The sequence below is a fragment of the Eptatretus burgeri genome, chromosome 3 (assembly GCF_056783735.1).
Source record: "Eptatretus burgeri isolate ZD-2024b chromosome 3, Ebu_testis_v1, whole genome shotgun sequence".
NCBI lineage: Eukaryota > Metazoa > Chordata > Myxini > Myxiniformes > Myxinidae > Eptatretus > Eptatretus burgeri.
Genome location: NC_140963.1, coordinates 67,205,497 through 67,230,771, shown reverse-complemented (window position 1 = coordinate 67,230,771; position 25,275 = coordinate 67,205,497). Strand labels below are relative to the sequence as shown.

Genomic DNA, 25,275 nt, shown 5'->3' with positions numbered 1-25,275 from the left:
TTTAAATCCCTTCAGCTGTTCTAAGGATCACATTTTCACCTGATAAGACTTCCGATGACAAAAATCTAGCCAGCTCATCTACACATAATCATACATATGTGTATCAAGTTTATCAAAGTCCAATCACTCACTGGTTTACAATTTTTACCTTACATGACCATTGACCTCTTGTTTCCAAAATCAAGGTCAAATTTTTTTTTTTCATTCTCATTCCTGCATTTTCTTCTCTTTCATCTGTATTCCTCTCTATCGTTATCTATCCAAGGAGAAGTGAATTCTTGCAGAAATTTTACTGCAAGGCTCACTTGGCTGCACATGGATGGGTTTGAAGGATGTAGAGTAGCAGCTGAAACTCAAATCCTGATGACTTCATGTTTCTTCTTTGCCTTCCATTTCATCTAATCAGTTCATCGTTGCATCATTATACATAGTTGTACCAAGTTTGATTTCGATCCCTTCAGTCTTTAAGTTGTCGGGGTAATGAAAAACCCATCATGGACGGATGCAAGCGCAACCTAAAAACATACCTCCAGCAAATTCGTTGGTGGAGGGATTAAAATTCTCAGATTACTGTCTGAATCTGTTAATAACCTTTAGAGATATCCTGCTGACAAGACAGTGGTGAAAACAACCTCCCTCAATCTTTGGTGGTAGAGGTAATGACATATTTGCAAATTTACAATGATGATGAATACTTACAAAGTCACCCGATGCACGGTTACAATTGCTGCCACATCCACTCAGTCTGCAAGAAAATGGATAAGGGATATAAATATCCAGTTTTACATTGTGGTACCAGCATGCAAGAGTGTACAAGATGCAGCACCTATTGCCAGGCATAGAAGAGCCAGATATGAAAATTTTGGATGCAATCACATGAGCAACTCTCAAAGGCACAGCAAAAGGCAAATAAGCAAACAAAAGCGGTGCATTTAGTCTCAATTCCCATCTACAGGCTGTAGAAAATTTTGCTCCCACTCCTTTTGAGGTGTTTTTGTCCCACTTCTCAAACAACCATCACCGAAATACAAATAAATACCAAAAATGTTGTTTGGGCAAGAAATTCTCATCAATTCTTTATATCGTTATTTCAATTTAAAAAAAAAAAAAAAACCCCAAAAAAAAACAAACCACAAAAGACATCATGCAGAACATGATAATAGCAAAATCCATAAAACAAATTAGGCATAAAATATAATTGGTGGTTGAATTCAGTGACCTGATATGCAAATACTCTTCAAATTCCAAGTCAATGGAATGAAAATGGAGGATTTTAGTAACACAACCTTAATTGCTGACCTTGGACATATGTTGACCTTTTGATCCATGTTAACCTCAAAAATAATTGGCTGGTTGAATTTCATAACCTGAAATATAAATCCTCTTCATCAAATTTCAAGTCATTCAGATGAAAATTGAGGATTTTAGAAAGACCTCCCAAGTTGTTGACCTTTTGAACTCAAAAATTAATAAGCTTCTTCCTTGTGACAAAATACCATGTGGGGAAGTTTTGTGAGGATCAGTTAAAATGTGACCTAGAAGCGACAAACAAGGAGACAGACAGACAGAAGAACAAGATCAACTGACTAATATACTTGAAAAAAAAAATCTTCGATTTTGCAAGTAATAAACAAACAATAGAATAATAAAAAAACAAATTTAGAGGTACAAAGTACAACACCCCCATGCCAAATACATAACAAATCCTCCAGCACGTGACATTGCCGGGGTCCCTTCAGCGCCCGGTGATTCTGCCGTGCAGCACATGGAGACGGAATTGGGCGAGAGCAGTGTGCAATACTTAATAGATTAAATTAAAATAAATAATAAATCATAAAATAATTGCTTTCTCAATCAATTGCTGAATAGCATACTGAAAACACCACTATTTCATCTGAATGTAACATTTTGAAAATTAATCGAAAAATGAAAATCAATAGATCAAAAATAATATGCATCGTCAAATCACTTCACTTTTGTCTCCAAATTTCAACTTCCAAGCTTGAAGGATGGCTGAGATATTGGTAAGAAACAAGAAGGAAAGCAAGCAAGAGAAAAAGAAAGCAAGCAAGGAAGGAATGAGGAAGGAGGCAAGCAAGCAAGCAAGAAACGAGGAAAGCAAGCAAGCAATGTGGAAAACAAGGAAACAAGAAAGAAAGAAAGAAAGAAAGAAAATAAGCAAACAAGAAGGAAAGAAAGGAGGAAAGAAAGAAAGGAAAGCAAGCAGGAAAGAAAGAAAGAATTAAGAGGAAAGCAAGCAAGAACCAATCAAGCAATTCAAGTAAAAACAAAGTACTGCCTTCCTTTAATGCCCAGCATCATTAATCACAAAGATATGGAATTGGGAAGGAGCAGTATACAAAAATTCAGCACAGAGCTGTACATTTGTTCAGATGAATTAATTGCAATCCCACTTACATAGACGACACAAAAACAAGGGAGTTCATCGAACACCTTACCCTTCCACAACTGGTCGGAAGTTTTAGAACACCCCTATTTTTTCAGTTTTTACTGAAATTTAAGCAGTTTGTTTCAATGTACTCTGAAATTAAAGTAAGGAACAAATAAACAATTGCAGATAAAAAAAAGAAATCATGGAATCGTTTTGTTGAACAAAATTTAATCTAAATTTTTGACTCCTCAAAGTAGCCAACTTTTGCAGATATAACAGCCGAACATTCTTGTGGCATTCTTTCTACAATGAAAATCAAATATTGTCTGGAAAGTTCTCCAACACTGTTGCAGAAGTTCCCGTAAAAAAATTGCACTTGTAGGTTGCTTTGCTTTCACCCGTCTGCCAAGTTCATCCCAAACCAGCTCGATGGGGTTCAAGTCTGGAGATCGTGCTGGCCATTCCATGATTTGAAGCCTACCATCTTGTTATTTTCTTCTAAGGTAGTTCTGACATTGCCTGGAGGTATGTTTTGGGTTATTATCTAGCTGTAGCATGAACCCCTGACCAACTAGGTGAAGACCAGAGGGTATTGCATCATGCTGCAAAATGCTGTGGTGGACCTTTTGGTTCAGGGTGCCAGTCACTGTGCAAGTCACCGACTCTGGATCCAGCAAAAGAGCCCCAGATCATCACGATTCCTCCTCCACGTTTGACAGTTGGTGTCACATTGAGGAACCTTCCTTTCGCCGACTCGACAGCAAACAAAAGCCCTGCATGATGAACCGAAGATTTCAAATTTTGATTCATCGGTCCACGAGACCTTCTTCCAGTTTTCAGTAGTCCACTGGCGGTGCTTCATGGCCCAGGCAAGCCTCTTTTTCTTTTTTTGCCATATTAGCAATGGCTTGCTTACTGCCACTCAACCAGTTAAACATGCAGCTCGAAGTCTTCACTTCACAGTTGAAACTGAGACTTCCTTACTTCGACCAGTGTTAAGCTGTGCCTGAAGCTGCTGTCCTGTGAGCTGCCTATCACACAAGCTGTTGACTCTCAGAAACTTGTCTTCTGATTGTGTTGTGGCTTTGGGTCTGTCAGGGTTTCCTCCAGTTTCCAAGTGCCTTTTGATGGTGAAGGAAACTGTACCCACTGATACCTTGGCTTGCTTTGCAATTTCTCGAAAGGAAAGACCTACACTTTTAATGGTTACTAGATGACACGTGAACCTGTTGAGTTCCCGTTGCGACAGTGGTTGATGAAAAAAAAAAATCATTTCAAGAAAAAAAAAAAAAAAAAAAAAAAAATATAGCTCCAGCGAAGTTTACCGCTGAGGTTGTTTGCATTGATCAAATACTCCCAAAGAGTACTCGACTGAATCGGGAATTGATTTTTAAAATAATTTTTGTTGCGAGATTTTAATGAAACTTGATACTGCACACTGCAGGTGAATGGTGAGTAAGGTGGCCCTAAAATTTTTGCGCTATCATGCAGTTAAAGCTGTATTTCGGGAACATACATACAAGATGAGAGTTTTTGTAATATATTAAAGATAGATAATGGTCTGTGTCTTCCTTTGTTAATAGTCTTTTGATGCCATTATGACAGCAATATACTACTTCCTGCAGTGCAATAGTGTCCAAATAATGCTTCAGAGGGTGTAGCAACAGTGTTCCAACACTGCTTTTATAAAGACAGAGGGTTTGTAACAAATCAACAAAAGTTGGGAAACCTGTAGGAATTGTTTGCATCAACTTTCAATGCTTAATTTACTTCCATTGCTGCAGAACAGCTGCAGTTGTCAACCAATTACTTATTCCCTGAAAAGGGGCTTTTTTTTTTTTTTACAACTGAAATTTACATTATTTTTCAGTTTTTGGTAATCTAAACTTTTTTTTTTTAAACCTTTGGCAGTTATCATTTCAGGTTATTCACTGGACTTAAACTGCTTAAATTTCAGTAAAAACTGGAAAAATGGGGGTGTTCTAAAACTACAGACCGGTAGAGTATGCAGTCTTGAGAAGGACATGGAAGGGGGTCCGAGTAGAAAATGTGATTGGTCATGAGCAAGATGCCATAATATTTTATCCAAGTACTGCTCAACAGAAGGGGTTTGAAAGTTCTTAAAAGGTGATTTGTGTTCTCAAGTTTTCAATATACAATTCAATTGAAAAAAAAAATTTTAAGGGTGGAGAATTTTTTTTCTTTTGGAAGTGTTTACCCATTGATGACTTTTACACCAGCTTGGTGAACACATTGCATTAGTTTTGTGCCCTTTATGAGGTCCTTACAAAAGAATGGTTTTCTTGTTTGGAATGATTTTCAAATTTTGACCACACACACATGTAGGGTAAAGCAAGAGTTAAATAATTGGTTCACTTTGTCTACAAACATCAGCTTATGATTGAGGGATGACATTTTAATTGAATGTTACATTTTGAACACAAATCAGAAAAAAAGAAATCTGCAAATTAGCAGTACTTTGTCTGAATTCATCCCAATCGCACATGTGCAAAGAGGAGCAGGATAATATTGTATTCTGTTTGTCTGATAGTCAAACAAAATCGAAAATTTACTGTTAAGGACATTATAAAGGACGAGCACAAAGAACCAAACATGTCAAATAAAGGTGATGTAAAATATGCTGCATAAATGGTGATATTTTATTTCTATTGAACACTGTAGAACACAAATCGTCTTATTGGCACTTTCAACAACCTTTTGTTTAACATTACATCTCGACCAATCAAATTTGCTGTTCGCAGACACCGTCAGTCTCCCCCCTCCAACTGTGCTTGTGGTGTTCTATGAGAACTCTTGAGTGTTTGATTGCAAGACAAGCAGACAGATTAAAAAAAAAAAATGTTATCTTGCTTCTCTCTATGTGTAGATTGGGACAAATTTAGGAAGAAATACTGCTTAACTACATGTTAATGTTCTGATTCATATTCAAAAAAATTCAATTGAAATCCCCTCAATCATAAACTGCCGACATTTGTGAACAACCACAGACAGCAGAATCCAATTGTTGAACCACACTTTTTACTTTGTGTACATGGGGTAAAAATAGAGGCGAAGAAATAAACAAAAAACAAACAAACCAAATGCAATCACTTCTCAGGAATCAAGTAATCATAACATGAGCAATCTTGAGACAAGGGATCCACAAAATAAATAAAGTTAAAAAAATTTTTTAAGATATACGAAAAAAAAAAAAAAACCTCAGCAAATCACCTCAAATCTTCCAGCACATTTCTGATCGGCTCATTACACAGAGTGGATCTTCGTTCTTCGCAAATTCCATTTTGAAAATGAAGCATGTTGTCAAACAACTTCAACTGGTGTATCTACAAGGTACACAACCCAAAATAACAACATCAGCAAATTTCAGTTTTTGATACATTGAAAGCCAAAACTTGTGAACTATATAGCTCACATGGCTGGAGAGGCAACACAGCATTTGGCATAGACCTGCCTTGGGAGATTTGACCAATGTCAAATGAAATATTGTGGTGTTAATCGTATTTGGCCCCATATGACTTGAAACATTCTCGGATCTGGATCTTCACCAAAATCGAATCAATTAGTCCTTGTCACTCACCCAACATGTCCACCAAGTTTCATCTGAATCTATCCACAACTTTGATATATCACGCAATATCCTTTTTAGCCCTCTCAATGGTGAAGAATCAGTTTAAAAATCCTCATACCCAGATTCGAATCATTTCATCCATGTCACACCCATTTATTCATTTAAATGCACTCAGCAGGACGTGAGGTAAAATTGCTCTCAACAGAAGTGCTATATTCACAATCGCCATATGGTCCCTGTAACTTTTCTCTTCAGTGTGAAAAACACCAAAAGCGACCATTAAAACAATCATCATGTGTTGGATGGTTGCAGCCCACAGCGACACAGGCGTTCTGAGGCACACGGGTTAAGTCGGCCCCAGGTTAGGCCTTCCAGCCTATAAAAAAAAAAGGATGATTCCTTCATGGCCCAGTGGAATTGGAATCAATCCAAGCTATACAAACACGATATGCACATAAGCAAAAGCAATATTTTGGCTTCATTTCATAACCAGTTATTTTTGAGGCATCAAGCAATCAAGCCAGTGTTCTGTGCCTTTGCACCACCCACTTTTTTCGGGGGGGAGGGGGGGACAAATCGAGGCTGTGCTGTGCTTATACACTTCACACATATATGCGTGAAGGACACCAAATAAATCCTCCCTAACGTTTTGAACCGTTCCCATTAATTGGATGGACCATAATCCATAACATTTGTGTTGCTGCCATGAATTGCATCATCAGCCCTGTTGCTCTTCCATGAGCCTTGATGTATTAAAAAAAAAAAAAGACTAAAAAAATAAAACTTTAGTATTCTTTTACCATGCATGTATTTATTAATAATTAAAGGAGCACCACAAGCGCAGAAGATCGCCATCCATGCCATACGATCTATACAGGTCCCAACAGAGTGTTTTTATGTCCACGCACTAGGTCATCTTTTCTTGGCAACATATTTTGCTCCTATATAACAAAAAAAAAAAAAAAAAAAATAAATAAAAAAAACCCTTGGCATGGTTACATATTCCATTTGAATTTCCATGAAGAAACTGTAAGCCATGGAAAATTTTTATCATGCGACAGCTTCATAATACAGCACTTTAACCACCCTTCCTTCTTCCTCTCCACAATCCTCTTCTCCATCCAAACATGCCACTGAAGAGGATGAAAACTGATGGAGAGCAAGCTAGGTACCATATGCCAGTCAGAAGAGCAAATGCGGCAGCTGTAAAAATAACGTGAGCGCTAGAAAAAAAAAAATATATATACCATCAGAGATGGGGAATCCCGTGCCATTAAATGAAAAAGGTCATACATATTCCAGATAATGAGGGAGGTGAATTGGAAACAAGACACCATTTGGTCATCATCTCGAAAAAGTTCCCCAGGGGTGAGTAACGTAGTAACCAAAAATAATTGAAATCAGATAAGCGGTTTTCCATTTATTACAAAAAACATTTTTTCAAGATGGCCGCCCCAGTCAGCCATCCCCAAAATCAATAGAGTTCTTCCTTTTCAGGTGGTACGAGTGACCCAAATTTCAAATCGATATGGCGAACAGTTTACGAGTTATCGCACTCACAGCTATAAATGTTGACGGACGGACAGCCGGACAACCTGGGTGACAACAATATCCCCCTTCCGCCACGTGGCGGGGGATAAAAACATGCCAAGAAGATAACGACCACAGATCATGAGATAATTCTGCTGCTAAAGAATTAGTGCAGGCATGTTGACATTCCATAATGCAAGAACAAGCCCAAAACACTGTACGTAGACAAATGGCTCGACATAATGCCTGAAGGCGATCCCATCAGGCTAATCCAAAAGTGATGGTCAGAACAAGCCTTGAAATTCAGCGATTAGTGGGAAGGAAGGATGTTGGTAGTGACGAGACTTGAAATGCCCAATCACATTTCCCGTCACTGGGGATGGGTACTTTCTTGAATGACACACACACGGGTTTGGTTAAAAGGACTTTGTGACCACCATGTAGGGTAATAGTATATTTCTCTATGTGCGAAGTTCATTTTGCTATGTCTTGGTTTCAAGTCTCATGATCACAATTCCATGGAGTTTCCACAAATCTCACAGGATTGTAAGTTGAACAGGCAATGTGACGGGACATTTAAGAAAAAAATAAAAAAGGGACCAACTCTGGGTACCCCCCTGCTGGTGTGTGTGTATATGTATATGTATATGTATATGTATATGTATATGTATATGTATATGTATATGTATATGTATATGTATATGTATATGTATATGTATATGTATATGTATATGTATATGTATATGTATATGTATATGTATATGTATATGTATATGTATATGTATATGTATATGTATATGTATATATATATATATATATATATATATATATATATATATATATATATATATAGCCTGGTGTTGGCGCAGTGGTTAGGGCAGCGGCTTGGGATCCAAAAGGTCCTGAGTTCAAGCCCCGTTGGGCCACTGAATTAATACACCAGGGGGTTGACTCAGCCTGTCATCCTTCCGAGGTCGGCGAAATGAGTACCAGTGTACTGGGCCGGTGTATACCCCGGTTAAAATAGGTGTACCATATCCCTGTGTCGTAAGAGGCGACCAGGGTTGCGTCAGGAAGGGCATCCGGCGTAAAACATGTGCCAAAATCACTATGCGGATCACACGGATGATCCGCTGTGGCGACCCCTAACGGGAGCAGCCGAAAGAAGAAGAAGAAGAAGATATATATATATATATATATATATATATATATATATATATATATATATATATATATATATATATATATATATATATATATATATATATATATATATATATATATATATATATATATATATATATATATAAAATGACACCTCTCGACTTATGGTGAGCATTGCCGCAGATTAGGTCTCATACGTAGGAATCACCACATAATCTACAAAGAGCAACCATCCGTCTGCCACCCAGATGATTGTTCCCGCTAATGCAAACGATGTGATCGGTGGATAAATCGGAGCATGTGGAGTGCGATGAACACTCCACTGATCACCATTGGACAATCTGACACCAAAGAGTCACCTCCAACCTGGAGGACTCGGCCTGGCGACTGTCAAACAGACAAAGATTACATTGTTCACATCAGTTAAATATCAAACTGAGCTGACTATCCGGACATGCAAGATGTCTAATGGGGATTTGGGGAGTGCTCGTCACTCCACATGTTGAGAGATCTCACACACACACAAATGTACAATATTTTCACTTCAAATAACCATGCAACTTGGATTGGTACAGGCAACAATTTTTCACAAGTTGCATAGTAAGAGCACTGCATATACAACTTGGCATAGTTTTACAAGACTATAGAGATATAAAAGCCTCAAGATAATAAACACCACTGCCACCACCATCCTCAAAATAAATAAATAACATATACCCCTATGTTATAAAGGTTAATCTGATTCAAATTTCTGCAAAGTGAAATAAAAGCAGTGTAAATGTCAAAGAGTAAACTTATTAAAGCACTTGGCAGCAAATCACAACCTTCAAAGTGTTAAATCATGAGGGAACAAACAGCAACCTGATAATATAGGAAGGACTTGCAATATGACATCAATTTGCTAATTTGAAGACAGATATGAAATCCTGCGGTTTGATCTCACATCAGAGCTGATTGCAAGTACAATCTTGTGAGTAGCAACCTCTGGAGGGTTACTGCACACCAATTAGTAAACCGTTTGCACTGGACAAGTCAGATTTCTGTCAGTCACACATACATACATACCATGGTGTCACGTCTCGCTTCGACCCTTCGCCGCCGTTCGAGCTCCACAGTCACGCGATGGCGCATGTGCGAAAGCTGTGCCACCAGTGCCCTATTAGTGGCAGCGGCATCTTGTGTACGTTCCATACATTTCTGCTGCTCCTCGGTCGCTCTCTTCCAGGACTGCTGGAGCTCTTGACATTTGCGTGCGAATTGCAAGAACTCTACACCCGAAAAAACGTGTTAAAAAAAAAAAAAAAAAAAAAAAAAAAAAAAAAAAAAAAAAAAAAAGAAGTCAACCACCACTTGATGGAGTTCTCAATTCATCAGCTTAACAATTCATCAAGTATTACCATATTGGAAATGCTTCATACTTAATCACCCCACACAAACACCCCACCGATACACGTATCCTCGTACAGACTCACAGTTTACAAACTTTTCAGTTTTGCTCCTTTTTTTTTTTTGGAAGGATACTGTGGTGCATCATGCCCTCATACCCCCAACTCGCATCAATGGCAGATTAATGCACGCACACATAGGGCCCATACCCAAGGGCCCATACCCAAGGGCCCATACCCAAGGGCCCAAGCAGAGAAAACATGAAGGCTATGCAACCAATGCAACTAATCGTGGTTCACATTGTTGAGAGACGCGCTCCCGATGGTGGGATCTCACTTTGCCGACAAAACACAACAACTTCTGAGTGGTGATAAACACATCATAAAAGCAACGCCGCTCCTTCTTTGAATTTTAATGGCGCTCAGAGCCAGCAGGCTCTATACATACCACGCAAATGAACATTATCAAAATCGTTTATTCGCCCAGAGTGCAAATAAATATAAATGGATTTCACACTCCTTCAGGAATTTTAGTTCAAGCTTCGAGTTGAGGGTGCTTCTGGTTCATCAGCCTCAACGCTCCCAGTAGATCCACCAGCTTGATCCCAATTACTCCTACATTCTGCACAAGACGCCGCCTGGGTCCTTCGTAAAGAGGGAAATTTAGGAATAAACGATTCAGATATTCAGGTTTCCCGCACATCTCACAAAACCCTGTTGGGTCACTTGGGTGGCACCCAATTTTATACAGACATGAATTTAGGCGACAGTGCCCGAGTCTCAGCCTACGAAGAGCTACCTGGTCTCTCCGAGAAAGCATGGGAAGTTTAATTATTGGTATCACATCCGGATGCACCATGTGACAATCTTCCCTTCGTGCTGGAGTACCACCGAAATTACCATTTTTCTTCAATCTGGCCTTTTGGCCAGACTAATAATTTCTGATGGTCCCAGGGGGATTTGGATGACATTTTCCAGTTTAAGGGCATGCTTCGCCGCAAGATCACAAGCCTCATTTCCACCAATGCAGACATGAGCAGGGATCCAGCACAGGTTAACCACCAGACCCATGCACTTCACAATATTAACCAAATGCCAAACTTCAAGCACCACATCATTCCTACAACCAACCTGTAAGGATTCTAATGCCTTCAACGTGGAAAGTGAATCAATCAGAGAGGATTATACGCAATTATCCATTCCAGAGCCAGAACTATGGCAAATAGTTCAGTCGAGAAAACGAGAGATTAGTTAGTCGAAATGCCCTGACCACCCTGAAATCAGGGATGCATATCGCTGCAGCTGTCCTTCCAAGAGAAAGTTATTTGGAGCCATCTGTACATACGTGCAATGATTGACTCCAATTTGAATTTATAAACTCAATAGCCTGATTGCATGTGACTGTAGGATTAACCGTGTCCGATTTTCCCCGGAGATCCATATGGAAGCGAGGGGATTCAAGGGTTCAGGGGGCCTAAATAGAAATTTTATGATGGGGGTTGACCGGAAGGGAATCCAACTCCATTTCCTCAGCAGTCATTTTGCATGCAAGGCCGAAAGGCAGGGAAGTGGAGTTCCCGTCAAGCTTTAGATATCCCCAGCAGTTTGCAAATAAGGCTTTACCAGGATGGTTAGGTGGTTTTAGCCCAATATTTCATTTTCAAAAATTCCCAACAGAGAGACAAGGGCATCACTCACTTCCACCAGAAGGGCAGAAACAGGAGTGCTGGTAAAAGCACCAAAACAGACACAGATGGCTTTAGACTGGACAATCTCCAGGTTTTTTTGATCGTTCATGGACATATCCCTAATGACCAGGCCACCTAATCCAGATGATTAGGAATAATAGCTTTATATAACAGGAGAAGACTATCATGATGTGCTCGTGCTCCCTACTCAGTACCAGAAAGACAATGTAATAAATTGATGCCTTTAGCATATTTACCAGTCAGCATCTTAACATGGGGAGGCCAAGATGACTCCTAAGAATGACAATTCAGAAGATGGTTCAATGGAAGTACCATTAACGACCATCACCATGCCCTCAATCCTTTTCATGCAGGAAAATATGATGAACTTGGATTTGTTGCCCAATCGCTTAAATCCCCAGTCTAAAGCCCATTGCTGCACAAGACGGATATCATTCCGGAGTTTGTATTTTTTTTTTACCCGAAAGGGCTAAACTCTTCCAACGGATCCACATGGCAATGTTATCATTGAACAGAAATGTCTAGCTGTGGAGTTTGGAATGGGAAACTACATCATTAATCATAACAAGGAGAGTTGGGCTTAGGCAGCCACCCTGGGGAATGGAGGAGAGGTTCTGACCAACCCTCACCTGAAAAAGGATCTATTAGATAAAAAGGTCCCTAATCCACTCAAAACATTCTTCCATTAATCCCAAGGTTAATTATCTATTAAGGAGGCCATATTTCCAAACTGAATCATATGCCTTCTGGATATCAAAGAACACTCCCAGGAGAGACTCCTGATTATTTAGAGATTTCCTATCCTCATTTGCCAGCGCTGCAATGTGGTCCATAACGGACCGTCCCTTTCTGAACCTGCTCTGGAATTTATACATGAGGTTGCTCTTTTCCAGGAAGAAAACCAAGTGATTGTTCACAATCTTCTCCATTAATATGCAGACAACTGAAATAAGAGAAATCAGACGATATGAAGATGGGGCTGCACAATCTTTCCCATCTTTAAGGATAGGGATTACAATTGAGTGTTTCCACTCACAGGGAAGTTTCCCAAAAGTCCAAATCTTATTGAAGAATTGAAGGATCACAACCATCACCCAATCAACCAAGTGCTTGAACATGAGAAACGATAACCGATCTGGGCCTGGGGCACCATTCCTCACCTCCTGGATTGCCTGTTTAAGCTCCCAAAGAGTGAAGTCAAGATTAAGTAAAGACTTTAGAGACTGAACTGCGTTGGTGGTCACCAGGAATCAATTTGCTAATTGGGGAGTACGAGCTTCCAACTCATCATACTTTATGACATCGGACCCACTTCCAGAAAAGAATTGGCCCAGGGGCCTCTGCCTTGTCCACATTTGAACAAAAGGTTTTTTTCTGGAAAATAAAATCGCCAGAAGACTTCCATCCAGATTTAACACCCTGCATACTTTTTACTCTTTTCCATATGGTTTGAAGTGGGGTGTCCAGAATAATTTCTAAGTCGTTGCTTGTTTAACAGTCCTTTGAGCATATGCCCTTTTCCTTTTATATTCCACGACATCCTCAAACCTAAGGGTTCTCCTTGATCTATTAAGAGCTGTCCTTTCCTGCATCGCTTGTTTGCAACCCTCATCCCTCCAAGGGACTTCGATTTTCTTATCCACATGACTTCTGCAAGTTGGGATTGTATCCCCAGCCATGTTATTCATAATTAGAACAAAAATCCTATCGAGGATATCAATATCGCATCCCTTCCTTCACTTCATTACAACATCGACATGAGAAAAGACCCCAGTCCACCTTGGAAAAGTTCCAAGAAGCCAGTCCATGTGTGCCCTCAGGATCTCTTTCCAATTTAAAATTTGTGATCACTGGAACACGATCACTTCCTCGATTGTCGTCATGGACCTTCCAAACAAATCTCGATGCTTCAATTGATGAAATGAGTGAGATCCAGAGGTGACATCTTCCCTGTCGATGGATGAATACATGTCCCAGCTCCATCATTTAATACCCCCATATCAAATCTATCAATCAAACCCTCAATTACATTCACAATTTCTATCCATGATTTTAGAGCCCCAAAGAATGTTATGACTGTTGAAATCCCCACATACAAGGACCACCCCATACCCCCTTCTAAAAGCTTCCCGGAGCCTCTTGTGCACCAATGGTTGGCAGGGATTGTAGAAATATATAATGGAAACCATCCCACTTGAACCATGGATCTTCACAAGGTTACATTACAATTCTGCAATGCCTTCCATTATCGAGAAAGGAATACCAAATTTGACAAGATTCCCACAGCCACCCCCATTCCTACTTACAAGGGTATATCCCGGAATATAGAATCTATAAAGCTTGTCGAGCCATGTCTCTTGTAAACATATTATATCCGGTTTAGTTAGCAAGTCGGATAATTTTCAGCTGAGTCTCGTGAAGCGAATGCTGGTTCTAAGAGAGCTCCGCGTTGTTGTTGTTGTTCTTCTTGTGAAGACAAAACCTTTAGGACACAGCTCATGGACACATTTGTCCTTGTTTTTAATTCAGATCCATGAGTCACCAGACTTTTCACATTCCATTGAATTATTAGCATTAATCCAGAGTCCTGGGACCGTTTGGCATCAGAACTAGTCTCTTTTTTATCACCTGTCTTGATAAATATCTTGTTAATATCCCTGGAGGAAAGGCCCTCCCAACCCAAATGTTTACAGGCTGCAGAAGAGATTGTGTTAATCTTCTCCGATCTCCTTTTCACAAAAGCTGTACAATTGATCACTTCAGTCATGAAACCAATAAACCCCATTCTGGAAATGTTCGACACCACCGTGACACTTGAGTCTTCGGTTTGGCATTCCTGATATACGGACTCGGTCTGACAACCAACGAAACTTGTCGATATTTTTACCGGGGCTGACGTTTTAGTGATCAAATTGACTTCCTTTATTGGCAACACAATTTGGGGACCTTGAGGACCGCCTCTGCATAAGATAACTTCCCAATCATTTTCACTTGTATCTTGGCCACTCTTTCGAATTCCAAACAACCTCTGTAGGTTCTCGCTATGGTCACCATCGCAATTGGCACAACACATTTTAAACACTCCTACAGCTATTATACTCATGTTATCCATTACACAAGATGGTGCAGTGTGACCAAACTTTTGACATTTATAACATCTCAAGGGGGGAGGGATGTACTCCCAAACAGGAAGTTTCATAGCCCAGAAACACTTAAGGAGGAAGGACAAAGTTTGAGAAGGACAACACCACAGATGTGGTGTCCACCTAAACCCCATCCCTGATCGTAGTGAGACGACGACACATCACTTACTCCCATATCTACCAAATGACTCTTCATATCATGCGTACTAATGCCAAGGTCTATCCCACAAATTACTCCCTGGCATTCCCTTAATGACCTGGAAGAGCAGAGACTCGGATACCACCGAAAAGAGATAGAGACTCAATTTTTTCCCGCTGGGCCACCGATTTGCACTGGATCAGTAGGTCTCCTGATCTAAGCTGATTAGCACCATGGACATTGCCAAATTCAAGTTGCGAAAAATCAATGGCTCGGATCTTTCCAAAGTCGAGATTACAATTCAAAATTTATCATGCGGCTCCTCTTGTGCCTCAACTCCTTTACAAACCTCCGACTAATCACTGCTAACCCTCTGGAAGCTCCAAGCCATTGCGGAGTACACGCCCAGTCGTCTCCCACTCCACCCTCCATTTAGTCACACCTCATCGGGATCACCAAGAGTGAAATTTGGCTTTTACCTATCAATGACAAAAAGAAAAGAAACAACAACACTCGACTGTAGATAGTACCAAATACTGGAAGAACCAAGAAAGACCCTCCGCTCCACCGAGACGCCATTCACAACCACCCCAATTGTCAAGCAACGAATGGATTAAAAAGTTTTCCCTGATGTTTAACTAGACAGGGCCATTACAAAATTAGAGGATGAGGGTAGTTTGGTGGAGAAAGCAAGTGGAATAACAACTATGTTTACAAATGCAACTAAATCACAATAAAAATTGATCCAATTCCTCATGTCAATATTGTTTAACAAATCCACACAATTCCACCGGTGCTGAAGTGGGAAAAGCCCAACAAGGTGAAGAAAAAAAAAAAAAAAAATCACCCAAAATTTACTTTTTTTATCTTGCCAAAACGAAGTTTTTGCAAGATATGTTAGTCAGCTTGTACGTTTTTTTTTTTTTTTGTCTGTCTGTAATCACGTATAAAAAAATTCTGCAGAGCACAGTTATCATCGGAAATTTTTGTAACGTCACATATCAGAGGCCTATAGAGGTCCCTTTCAGCGCTCAACATTTTGAAGGTCAAGGTCAAAGGTCAAGGTCACTTTGGCGCAAATCAGGGGAGTCGACGAAACCCTTATTTTTGAGCAATTTTGATCGGATAGTCTTCAAACTTCATGGGAATATAGTTCATGGTCTGGCGCTCAGCTGATTAATTTTTGGTGGCGATTGGCCTTGACCTTCATATGTTTTTTTTTTTGTTGTTCTGTAATCACGTATAAATCACTCTGCAGAGCACAGTTATCATTGGAAATTTTTGTAACTTCGCATATCAGAGGCCTATAGGAGGTCCCTTTCAGCGCATAAAAATTTGAAGGTCAAAGTCAAAGGTCAAGGTCACTGTCGCAAATCAGGGGAGTCGACGAAACCTTTATTTTTTGAGTAATTTTGATCGGATCGTCTTCAAACTTCATGGGAATATAGTTCATGGTCTGGCGCTCAGCTGATTAAGTTTTGGTGGCAATTGGCCTTGACCTTCATGGTTAGCGCCTGAGCTCAAACATATTTGACCCCGAGGTCAAATTTTCAAGTTTTAGGAACCATATCGTGTAGTACCTCAAATTGAACACCTCGATGAGTGCTTTCTAGATATGTCAAGCTTGAGACATTATGACGTCATTTGGTGACGTTATGAGGAAAAAGCATATTTTTCATGGTTACTCTGTAGAACGATTCTCATCGGAATCTCTCGAAGGCAGATATTCCTCAAGGAGTCGCTCCTGGTGGATAGCAGCTCTGTTCACCTCAGTGTGACCTTAAAGAAGTCACACGTGGTCATCTTTTGGCAAGATACGGGTCACCCTGCGGGTGACATTGGTTTATTTCATTATTTCACAAGTGGCAAAAAGAGAAAAAGGATCTTCGGTCTCGCACATGTGCCGAGGTATGTTCAATTTATCAAGCAGCTTGCCAAGCCAAAGCCGTTCCTCCTCAACGGTTTCATTGGAGTGATTACCCGAGCGCTTAAGCCGCTTGGCGAGCGCTGTATAAGAAACTTCCACGAGACTCGTCTTTGTGTACAAAAATAACAAAAAAAAAGTTGGTAACTGAACACACCCCTGCAAAAGCCGGTGCGTGTTCCAATCGGCTTGTAGAGCGCTTGCCACGTGGCTTAAGCACTCCAACGAAACGGTTGATAAGGAACAGCTGGCTTGGCAAGCGATAGCAAGCAACTTGATAATGGAACACCTGAACATCGCATTCCCCCCCAAGGTGGGAAAAAGGTCATAAAACATGGGAATTCCTCCGGATTTTGCAGAATTCTCTGCTCATACGAACTCAACATTCAAAAAGAAATTATAACAAAAACAAAAACAAATTTTTTTTTTTTTTTTTACTCCATTGGCTTACCTTCCTCCAAGGAGCCTCTTAACTGAGCCGTGTCTCGCATGAGCGCATCAAACGTCTCCGCCCCGGACGCCTCTTTACGACCATCCATCACGCGCACCCCACCTAGGTGTTCGGGTCACCAGCAAGGTGTGCTCACGTACCGCCGGGCACCGAACTCCCTCGTCCCTCCCACTGTGAGTACAACTGTGAGTGTGACATTCGCCCACCCCCTCGGCGCTTTTAATGACCTCAACAGCATCAGCTGCTCAGCGTGGGTCCACGTTTTCCTGATCACATCACCAAGGTCTTGCAGCTCCGTAGCCGTCGTCACTGTGTTGCGCTAAATTTTCTTATTTCCCAGAGCTTGGAAACGACACAAACTGTCTTTGAACAAAGCAATCTTGAATATTTCCGAACGATTCGGAGCGTCTATATATTACGTACGCAATGGGCAAGTTAGGGTATGTTCAAGAGTGCACATAAGTGGTGCAAAGTTGGGGGGGGGTGGAAGTTTAAAAGGGTCGTTTACATCCTAACTTGGAGCTCGCTATGCTTTCATTCCTCTTCAACGAATATTTAAAAATTACCCTTTTAAATATTAATTTGTGAATAAGAAATTATAACATTTAAGGAGGTCTCATAATTATTACATTATGCCTGGCGTTGGCTTCATGGTTCGGGTGGTGGCCTTGGGATCCTAGAATCCTGAGTTCAAATCCCGCTCGGCTGTTGAATTAATACCAGGTGGGGTTGACTCTGCCTGTCGCCCTTCTGAGGTCGGCAAAATGAGTGCCAGCTTGTTGGTAAATTGTGTCGGAGTGACGACCCGTCCAAGATTGGGTCCAATCTCCAAGGAGTCTGCTTAGACAGCACCAATGCTCTGCACAGAGTATGGTCCCACTGGAATGGAATTATTACATTGATTGAGCCAGGTTAATCATAATTCCGACTCGATTAATATAAACATGTAACTTTATCCCCATTTTAAATTTTCCATGAAACTTGCTCACAGGCCAATTAGTTCATCCAGAGATCAGAGTATATCCTATTTTAAAAAAAAATTTAATGTAAAGTGCAACCCAGTTATTAGCTCAGCCACAAAAGGTGGACGAGGTTATGTTTTCACCTTTGTTTGTCTGTCTGTCTGTGAGCAGGTGATCTTAAAATGTTATTGACGGATTTGGACAAAACTTGGTGGACAGGTTGAGTGTGACAAGGACAAAATTGGTTAGCTTTGGTGAAGATCCGGATCTGGTTCCGGGTACGAGAATCCTTAAGGTGATTCTTCACAATTGAGTCAGGTCAGGTCAGGTATGGGAACATACGCAGCAACAATTGAGTGACAGGGGCCAAAAACGATATAGCATGATATTTCAAAAGGTTGTGGATGAGTTATGACAAAACTTGGTGAATGAGTTGCGTACATGACAAGAACAAGCAGATTCGATTTTGGTTCAGGTCCGGATCCAGATCCGGCCCATCAGTGGAATACAAAACGTAAACTGTTCAGCCTGGTGGAGGTATACTGTCTACCGAGTGGCGTTCTAGATTTTTAAGTTATCATATCTTAAGTGCTAGATGATGGGATTGTTTTCCTGAAGAGGTGAATAACTTTTTAGCCCCCTTTGGACTTCATCCGAAATGGGGGCTTATGGATTTGGTCTGGATTTTTGCTTCTGTGCCTGCGTGTGTGCGTCCGCAACCATAGTTCGGACATGTATGGACCGATTTTAATCGTACTTTGTACAAAGACAACACATGATGACATACATATGCACGTCATTTTTTTTTTCAACATCAGATCCAAGATGGTCGACTGGCAGCCATTTTAGTTGTAAAAAAACAACTTTTATGTTGAACACATCCTTAACCATTTCTCTGACATGCATTTACCAAACTGACTCAAATCTGGCACACAGGTAAAGAATGATGGCTTCCATAACCTCATAATTATCGAAGATGGCCGTCTGGCAGCCATTTTAGTTGTAAAAAAAAAAAAGCCTGATGTTGATCACGTCCTCAACCATTTCTCAGACAAGCGTTTATCGATGGTGTTCAAACTTGGCAGACAGATAATCAGTGATGGCTTACATATGCATCACATTTTTTTCAAGATCAGATCCAAGATGGCCACCTGACTGGTGGCCATTTCAGTTGTAAAGAACCCAATGTTGAACATGTCTTCAACCATCACTCGGACATGCTTTTACCAATATTGTTCAAACTTGGCACTCAGATAATGAATGATGACTTCCATAAGCTTGTCATTTCTTTTCAAGATTAGATTCAAGATGGCCAACTGGTGACCATGATATTACTGAAATGTGTCCCCAACCGTTTATCAGACATGCATGGTCCGATTTTGTTCAAACTCAGCACAAGCACAGCACATGATGGCGTTCACGTGCTCCTCACTTTATTTTTGCGATCTGATCAAAGATGACCGGTTGGTCGACTGGTGGTCATTTAGTTGTACAAAAATATGGGCTAGCCCTTTAACTCCATACAGCAAAATTACTCAAACAATGGGGGCGATGAGATTTTTATGTCCTTTTAACTTGTTTTTTTAGGTATATGCAAGATCAATAAATTGATGATGTAAGTTAATGAGGTGGATCCTGTTGTGCATCAGCATAATATTTAAATGTGCTTTGGTGAAGGTTATATTGATTGTTAAATTTCCTGTTAAGTCACAACAACAACAACAACAACAACATTATGAAATGGAAAACCAAGAAGGAATCCACAGAAGTAAAGAGCATAGAAGAAAAAAAGGCACCTACACTTTTGTGGAGAGGACAATGATGAGTGAATGCATGCACATCGACCCTTGAGCTGCCACACTATTTCAAGCAGTGCATATAATTTTAAAACCGACATAATCAGTGAAGGATGAATCGGGGGTCTTCTGGATGCAAATCTTGGTGGGGTTCAGTGACTCACCTCTTCCCTGACCACGACGGATCAACTTCAACGTGCTGTGCATTGGTCTGTGGAGATTCAGATTCACTTCTTATATCATACCCTGTGAGGTATTCTTCACTGAACTCACTCTACTTATGGAATCTACCTGTCAGACATTTCACTGTTGTTATCTCGGCGACGATTTCAAAGCTGCTCGATGTATACCTTTTGTTGGTGCACTCTTGGGTGATTTATTCAATTTGGGGATTCTAAGGAGATTGGGACCATACTCTGTGCAGAGTGTTGGTGCTGCTTAAGCAGTCTCATTGGCTATTTGGCGCAATCCTGGACGGGTCGCCACTCTGACACAGGATACCAGCATGCTGGCACTCATTTTGCTGACCTCGGAAGGATGATTGGCCAAGACAACCCCACTTGGTATTAATTCAACAGCTGAGCGGGATTCGAACTCAGGACCCTCGGATCCAAATCCCACCATCCTAACCATTAAGCCAACACCAGGCATTCTAAGGAAAGTCATTAAGTGTTACATTTAATGAGTACTATTGTGCTAAATGTAGACAGTAGAGATTCATAAATATGCCTTTTAAAGTTCCCCTTCTGTCTCCTGTCATATGTTGGTTTCACTCTTTAAAAAATACTGAGTTGTTTTAGCACATCAATGTCTTTGTTATTCACCCCCAACCAATAATGCCACATTTAGATGCATGTCGAATTATGGAGAAACAATTTTTCCAAATGAACTTTTTTGTTCATAACTAAAGAGATCAAACGAAACACTGTTATAGTTGAAGGAGGTTACACGTCAGGACTACCTGTAAAAGATGTACAAATCAAATTTCACTGGTTGCAAAAGTATTCAGCCTCTTCGGTCAATACTTGGTGGAAGCAGCTTTTACAGCAATGACTGCTTTGAGTCTTTTGGGGGTAGGTTCTACCAGCTTTGCATAGTGAGATGGTTAAATCTTTACCCATTCTTCACGTGAAAATTGTTCCAGTTCTGCCAAGTTTGATGGGGATCGTCGATGGATTGCAATCTTTAAGTCTCGCCATAAATGTTAATTTGGGTTCAAGTCAGGACATTGACTGGGCTGCTCAAGAACATTTATTTTCTTCTATTCAACCACTCCAGTGTGGAATCAGCTTTGTGTTTCGGATCATTGTCCTGCTGAAATGTGAATCTCCTACCCAGTTTCAGATTCATGGCTGTCTCAAGCAGGTTTTCATCAAGGATTCCCTTTTTCTTTGCACTGCCCATTGTTTCTTATATACTGACAAGCTTGCCAGTCCCTGCTGATGAAAAGCAGCCCCATAACACGATGCTGCCACCGATATGCTTGACAGTAGGGATGGTGTTGACTGGGTGGTGTGCAGTGGTTGGTTTGGTTTAGACCAAAAAGTTCAATTTTTTTTCTTGTCTGACCACAGTGTTTCTGCACATGCCTGCAGTATCATTAAGATGTTTTTTCACAAACTCCATATGAGCATTTAGATGCGTATTTTTCAGTAATGGCTTATTTCTTGTTTCCTTCTCCATAGAAGCCAGCTTTGTGAAGGGAACAAGATATTGTTGATTGATGAACATTGACCCCCCCCCCCATCTTGGACATCAAGCCTTGCAGATGTTTCAAAGTTATTGTTAGATTGACAGTGACATCCCAAACCAGGTGACTGCTTGCGTGGCTGCTGAGGTTGGATTGATGACCTGATTTGTGTAGAGTATTTGTGGTAATATACGTCTTCTACTTTTTAATGATGGATTTCACCGTACTCAAAGGGATAATGAGTGACTTTGAAATCTTCCTATAATCCTCTCCTAAATGGTGCTTCTCCATCCCATTATGTCTGACTTCTTTGGAAAGCATCTTGGTTTTCATATTTTCCTTGTTGGTTGACCAAACCAAATGAGTTGCACCTTAAAACACCTACAATAAGTGGAAGGGCTTAATTTTAAGTCAAGCAACTGAATACATACAGGTGAAACATATTACACTTATGTTGTTATCTTTCAAACAAATAATTTGCTCCTGACGTGATTTAGGGTTAATCAGGCAAAAAGTTTGAATACTTATGTAACTGCGATTCATCTGATTTTCTCTGTTTATCTCACTTATTCACATCTTATCTACATTTTTTTTTATTTTTTTAGCTTTATCACTTTGCAGTGGCTTGTGAAGAATTTATATATTAAGTGTGATTTGAAAGCATCATGAAATAAGCTCAGGTGGCAACAAAATGCAACAACTTTGGAGGGGGTGGGGGGGGGTGAATACTTTTGCAAGTCACTATGTGCACAACTGTCGATGCAAACCAACCGACACGGCTACAGTCTGCACTACAATGCTGAATTTTAAGGAAATGTGTACAGCACTAAACCAACAGTATGTGGTTCAAACCATGGATCAGCAGATGCATGCTGTTGCTCAGCAAGTGAAATGGACCTTGTCAGATCAAGTTGGTGGCAATGTCAAGTTGTCCTGCTTCATTGCATATATTGGCAAATTGTAGGGTGATGCTGGATTGTTGAATTTCCTTGTTGACTCCAATGATTACGCTGCTTCCACTGCAGACCAAGTGCTTGCTGACAAACAGTTCAATCTGTTTGCCAGCAAGCAGTACGGTATCTAAGGCAATCTCCACTCATGGCTTGTGGACATCCACTCCTCTCATAGTCAACGCATGTCTCTTAATGGAATCCTCTCATTTTCTCTTCCTGTCCAGGCTGGAGTTCCTCATGGGAGTGTACTGGACTCTATGCTTTTTGTAATCCTCATCAATGATCTCTCCAACTCTCTGGAAAATCCTCTTTATCTTTTTGCTGATGACTCCACACCCTGCCATGGAATCTCTCATCCCTCAGATCGGCAGGCAGCAGCTGCTTTACTTTCTGCAGACCTGGATAACACCACAAGGTGATCAAACACTTTGAGAATGTCTTTCAATCCTGACAAATATCACACTCTGACTATGTCTCTCCAAAGGGGCCACCTGGATACCCTCTCACCCCCCTCTACTTTCTCAACAATCGTCTTGAAGAAGTTTTGCTCCTCAAACTTTAGGGTCTCACTATCTTCGATGATCTTTCGTGGGAAAGCCAAATTTCCAAGCTGGCCTCCAAAGCCAGTCGCTGAGTGGGCATCCTCCGTTGTTATACAAAGTGCTTCCTTGGCACACCTGGGCTCTTAACCACATACAAAGCTTTCATTCACAGCCTGATGAAGGATTGTTCTTCCTTCTGGGCTGGTGCTCCTGCCTTACACCGAACTTGAGTTCACTCTGCGGAAACCAAGGCTTTTAGGATCATTGGTATCTCCCACAATGAAGCTGAGTCTTTGGGTCTTTCACTGTCTCACCACAGGCAGGTCAGTGGTCTTTCTGTCTTCTACCAAATTCTCTCTGGCCTTGCACTCCCTGCTCTGTCTGTGCTCTGTACCTATAATATTTATGCAGGGCACTCAAGGTCTGCCAGCAAACCCCTCTGGCGAAACTGCCAAAATCAAAAATCAATGCTCACCTTCACTCTTTCATTCCTCTTTTTTCCCGCCTCTGGAACAAACTCCCACTCTCTCTTCAATCAAACTCTTCCCTCCATGTCTTTTAAGGCCCTGTCCCACCTTGATGTTTTAGCCAGCATATGGCAAGGCATCAAAATGTATGTAAAACGCTGGCGTACGCTGAACTATTGATGTTTTTTTTCCAGTTTTGGACGTACTCATAACGAGTTGGACGTATGCATAACGTATTAGTAACGTACACAGAACGTTTCGATAACATATAGATAACTTATATCAACGAATGCTGAGCGTGTTGTCGGCGTTCACAATCTATGCCCAACGACAGTCTAACTTATGCATAGCGTGGCAGCGTATCGCCGACGATCACGTGGCGTAGCCTATTAAAAGGATGCGGCTCGACGATTCAAATCATAACCGCACGAGACATCGAAGTGTCAAGCCGCTGTCACACCTAGACGTTTTAGCCAGCGTATGCCGACGTTGGAAAAATTTGCCGAATACGCTGGCACACGTCGAATACGTTATGGGTAAGTTTTGTATACGTTAAGAGCACGCTGAAGCACACTGGCATACGTCGTAGTACGCCGAGTACGTCGTAGTACGCCGAGTATGTCGACAAATTTTCAGCACGTTGAAAATTTTTCGACGTATGCCAGCGTATTACGCACACGTTCCGCATATGCTGGCCATAAGTTGTAGGCACGTTACGCGATCGTTGACACACGTCGACACACGTTACTTGTAAGTTACTCATAAGTCGAAACACGTCGAGGTAATGGTTAGCGTCAGTGTTCCAGACTCCTTGGTTTTTTATTTATTTTTTTCTTCGGCATGACGGTGATGTTGACACTTCGATTTCGAGTGCGGTTATGATTTAAATCGTTGAGCGGAAGCCTATTAATTATATTATATTATATTATAACCGCACTAGATATCGAAGTGTCAACATCACCGTCATACCGAAGAAGAAACCCCCCCCCCCCCAAAAAAAAAAAAAAACAGGGAGTCTGGAACACTGACGCTAAACATTACCTCGACGTGTTTCGACTGATGAGTAACTTACAAGTAACGTGTGTCAACGATCGCATAACGTGCCTACAACTTATGGCCAGCGTATGCGGAACGTGTGCGTCATACGCTGCCATACGTCAAAAAATTTCAAGCATGTTAAAATTTGTCAACGACCTCGGCATACCACGACGTATGCCAGCATACTACAATGTAAGCCAGCGTGCTCTTAACGTAAACAAAACTTACCGATAACGTATTCGACGTGTGCCAGCGTTTTAGACAAATTTTTCATACGTCAGCATACGCTGGCTAAATCGTCAAGGTGTGACAGGGCCTTAAACAGCAGTTCACCACCATCTCATATCTTCCCCCATCCAACACCATGATCTTTTCTACCCCCGTTAATCCTCTGCAAATGC

General features: G+C 40.8%; 1 protein-coding gene across 3 annotated transcripts in view; it reads right to left on the bottom strand.

Moving 5' to 3' along the window:
- LOC147030110 (rac GTPase-activating protein 1-like) overlaps window positions 1-17,629 on the bottom strand; it is a 119,218-nt gene extending 101,589 nt beyond the window's left edge. For all 3 annotated transcript variants that reach the window (XM_085873817.1, XM_085873819.1, XM_085873818.1), the window contains exons 1-4: window positions 17,427-17,629; window positions 9,741-9,943; window positions 5,624-5,736; window positions 700-745 (exon numbers count right to left, since the gene is read on the bottom strand). In XM_085873817.1, the coding sequence (XP_085729943.1) occupies window positions 700-745; window positions 5,624-5,736; window positions 9,741-9,943; window positions 17,427-17,514 (450 nt within the window). In that variant the 5' untranslated portion in view covers window positions 17,515-17,629. The remainder of the gene's footprint in view (window positions 1-699; window positions 746-5,623; window positions 5,737-9,740; window positions 9,944-17,426) is intronic.
- Window positions 17,630-25,275: the final 7,646 nt, after the last annotated feature.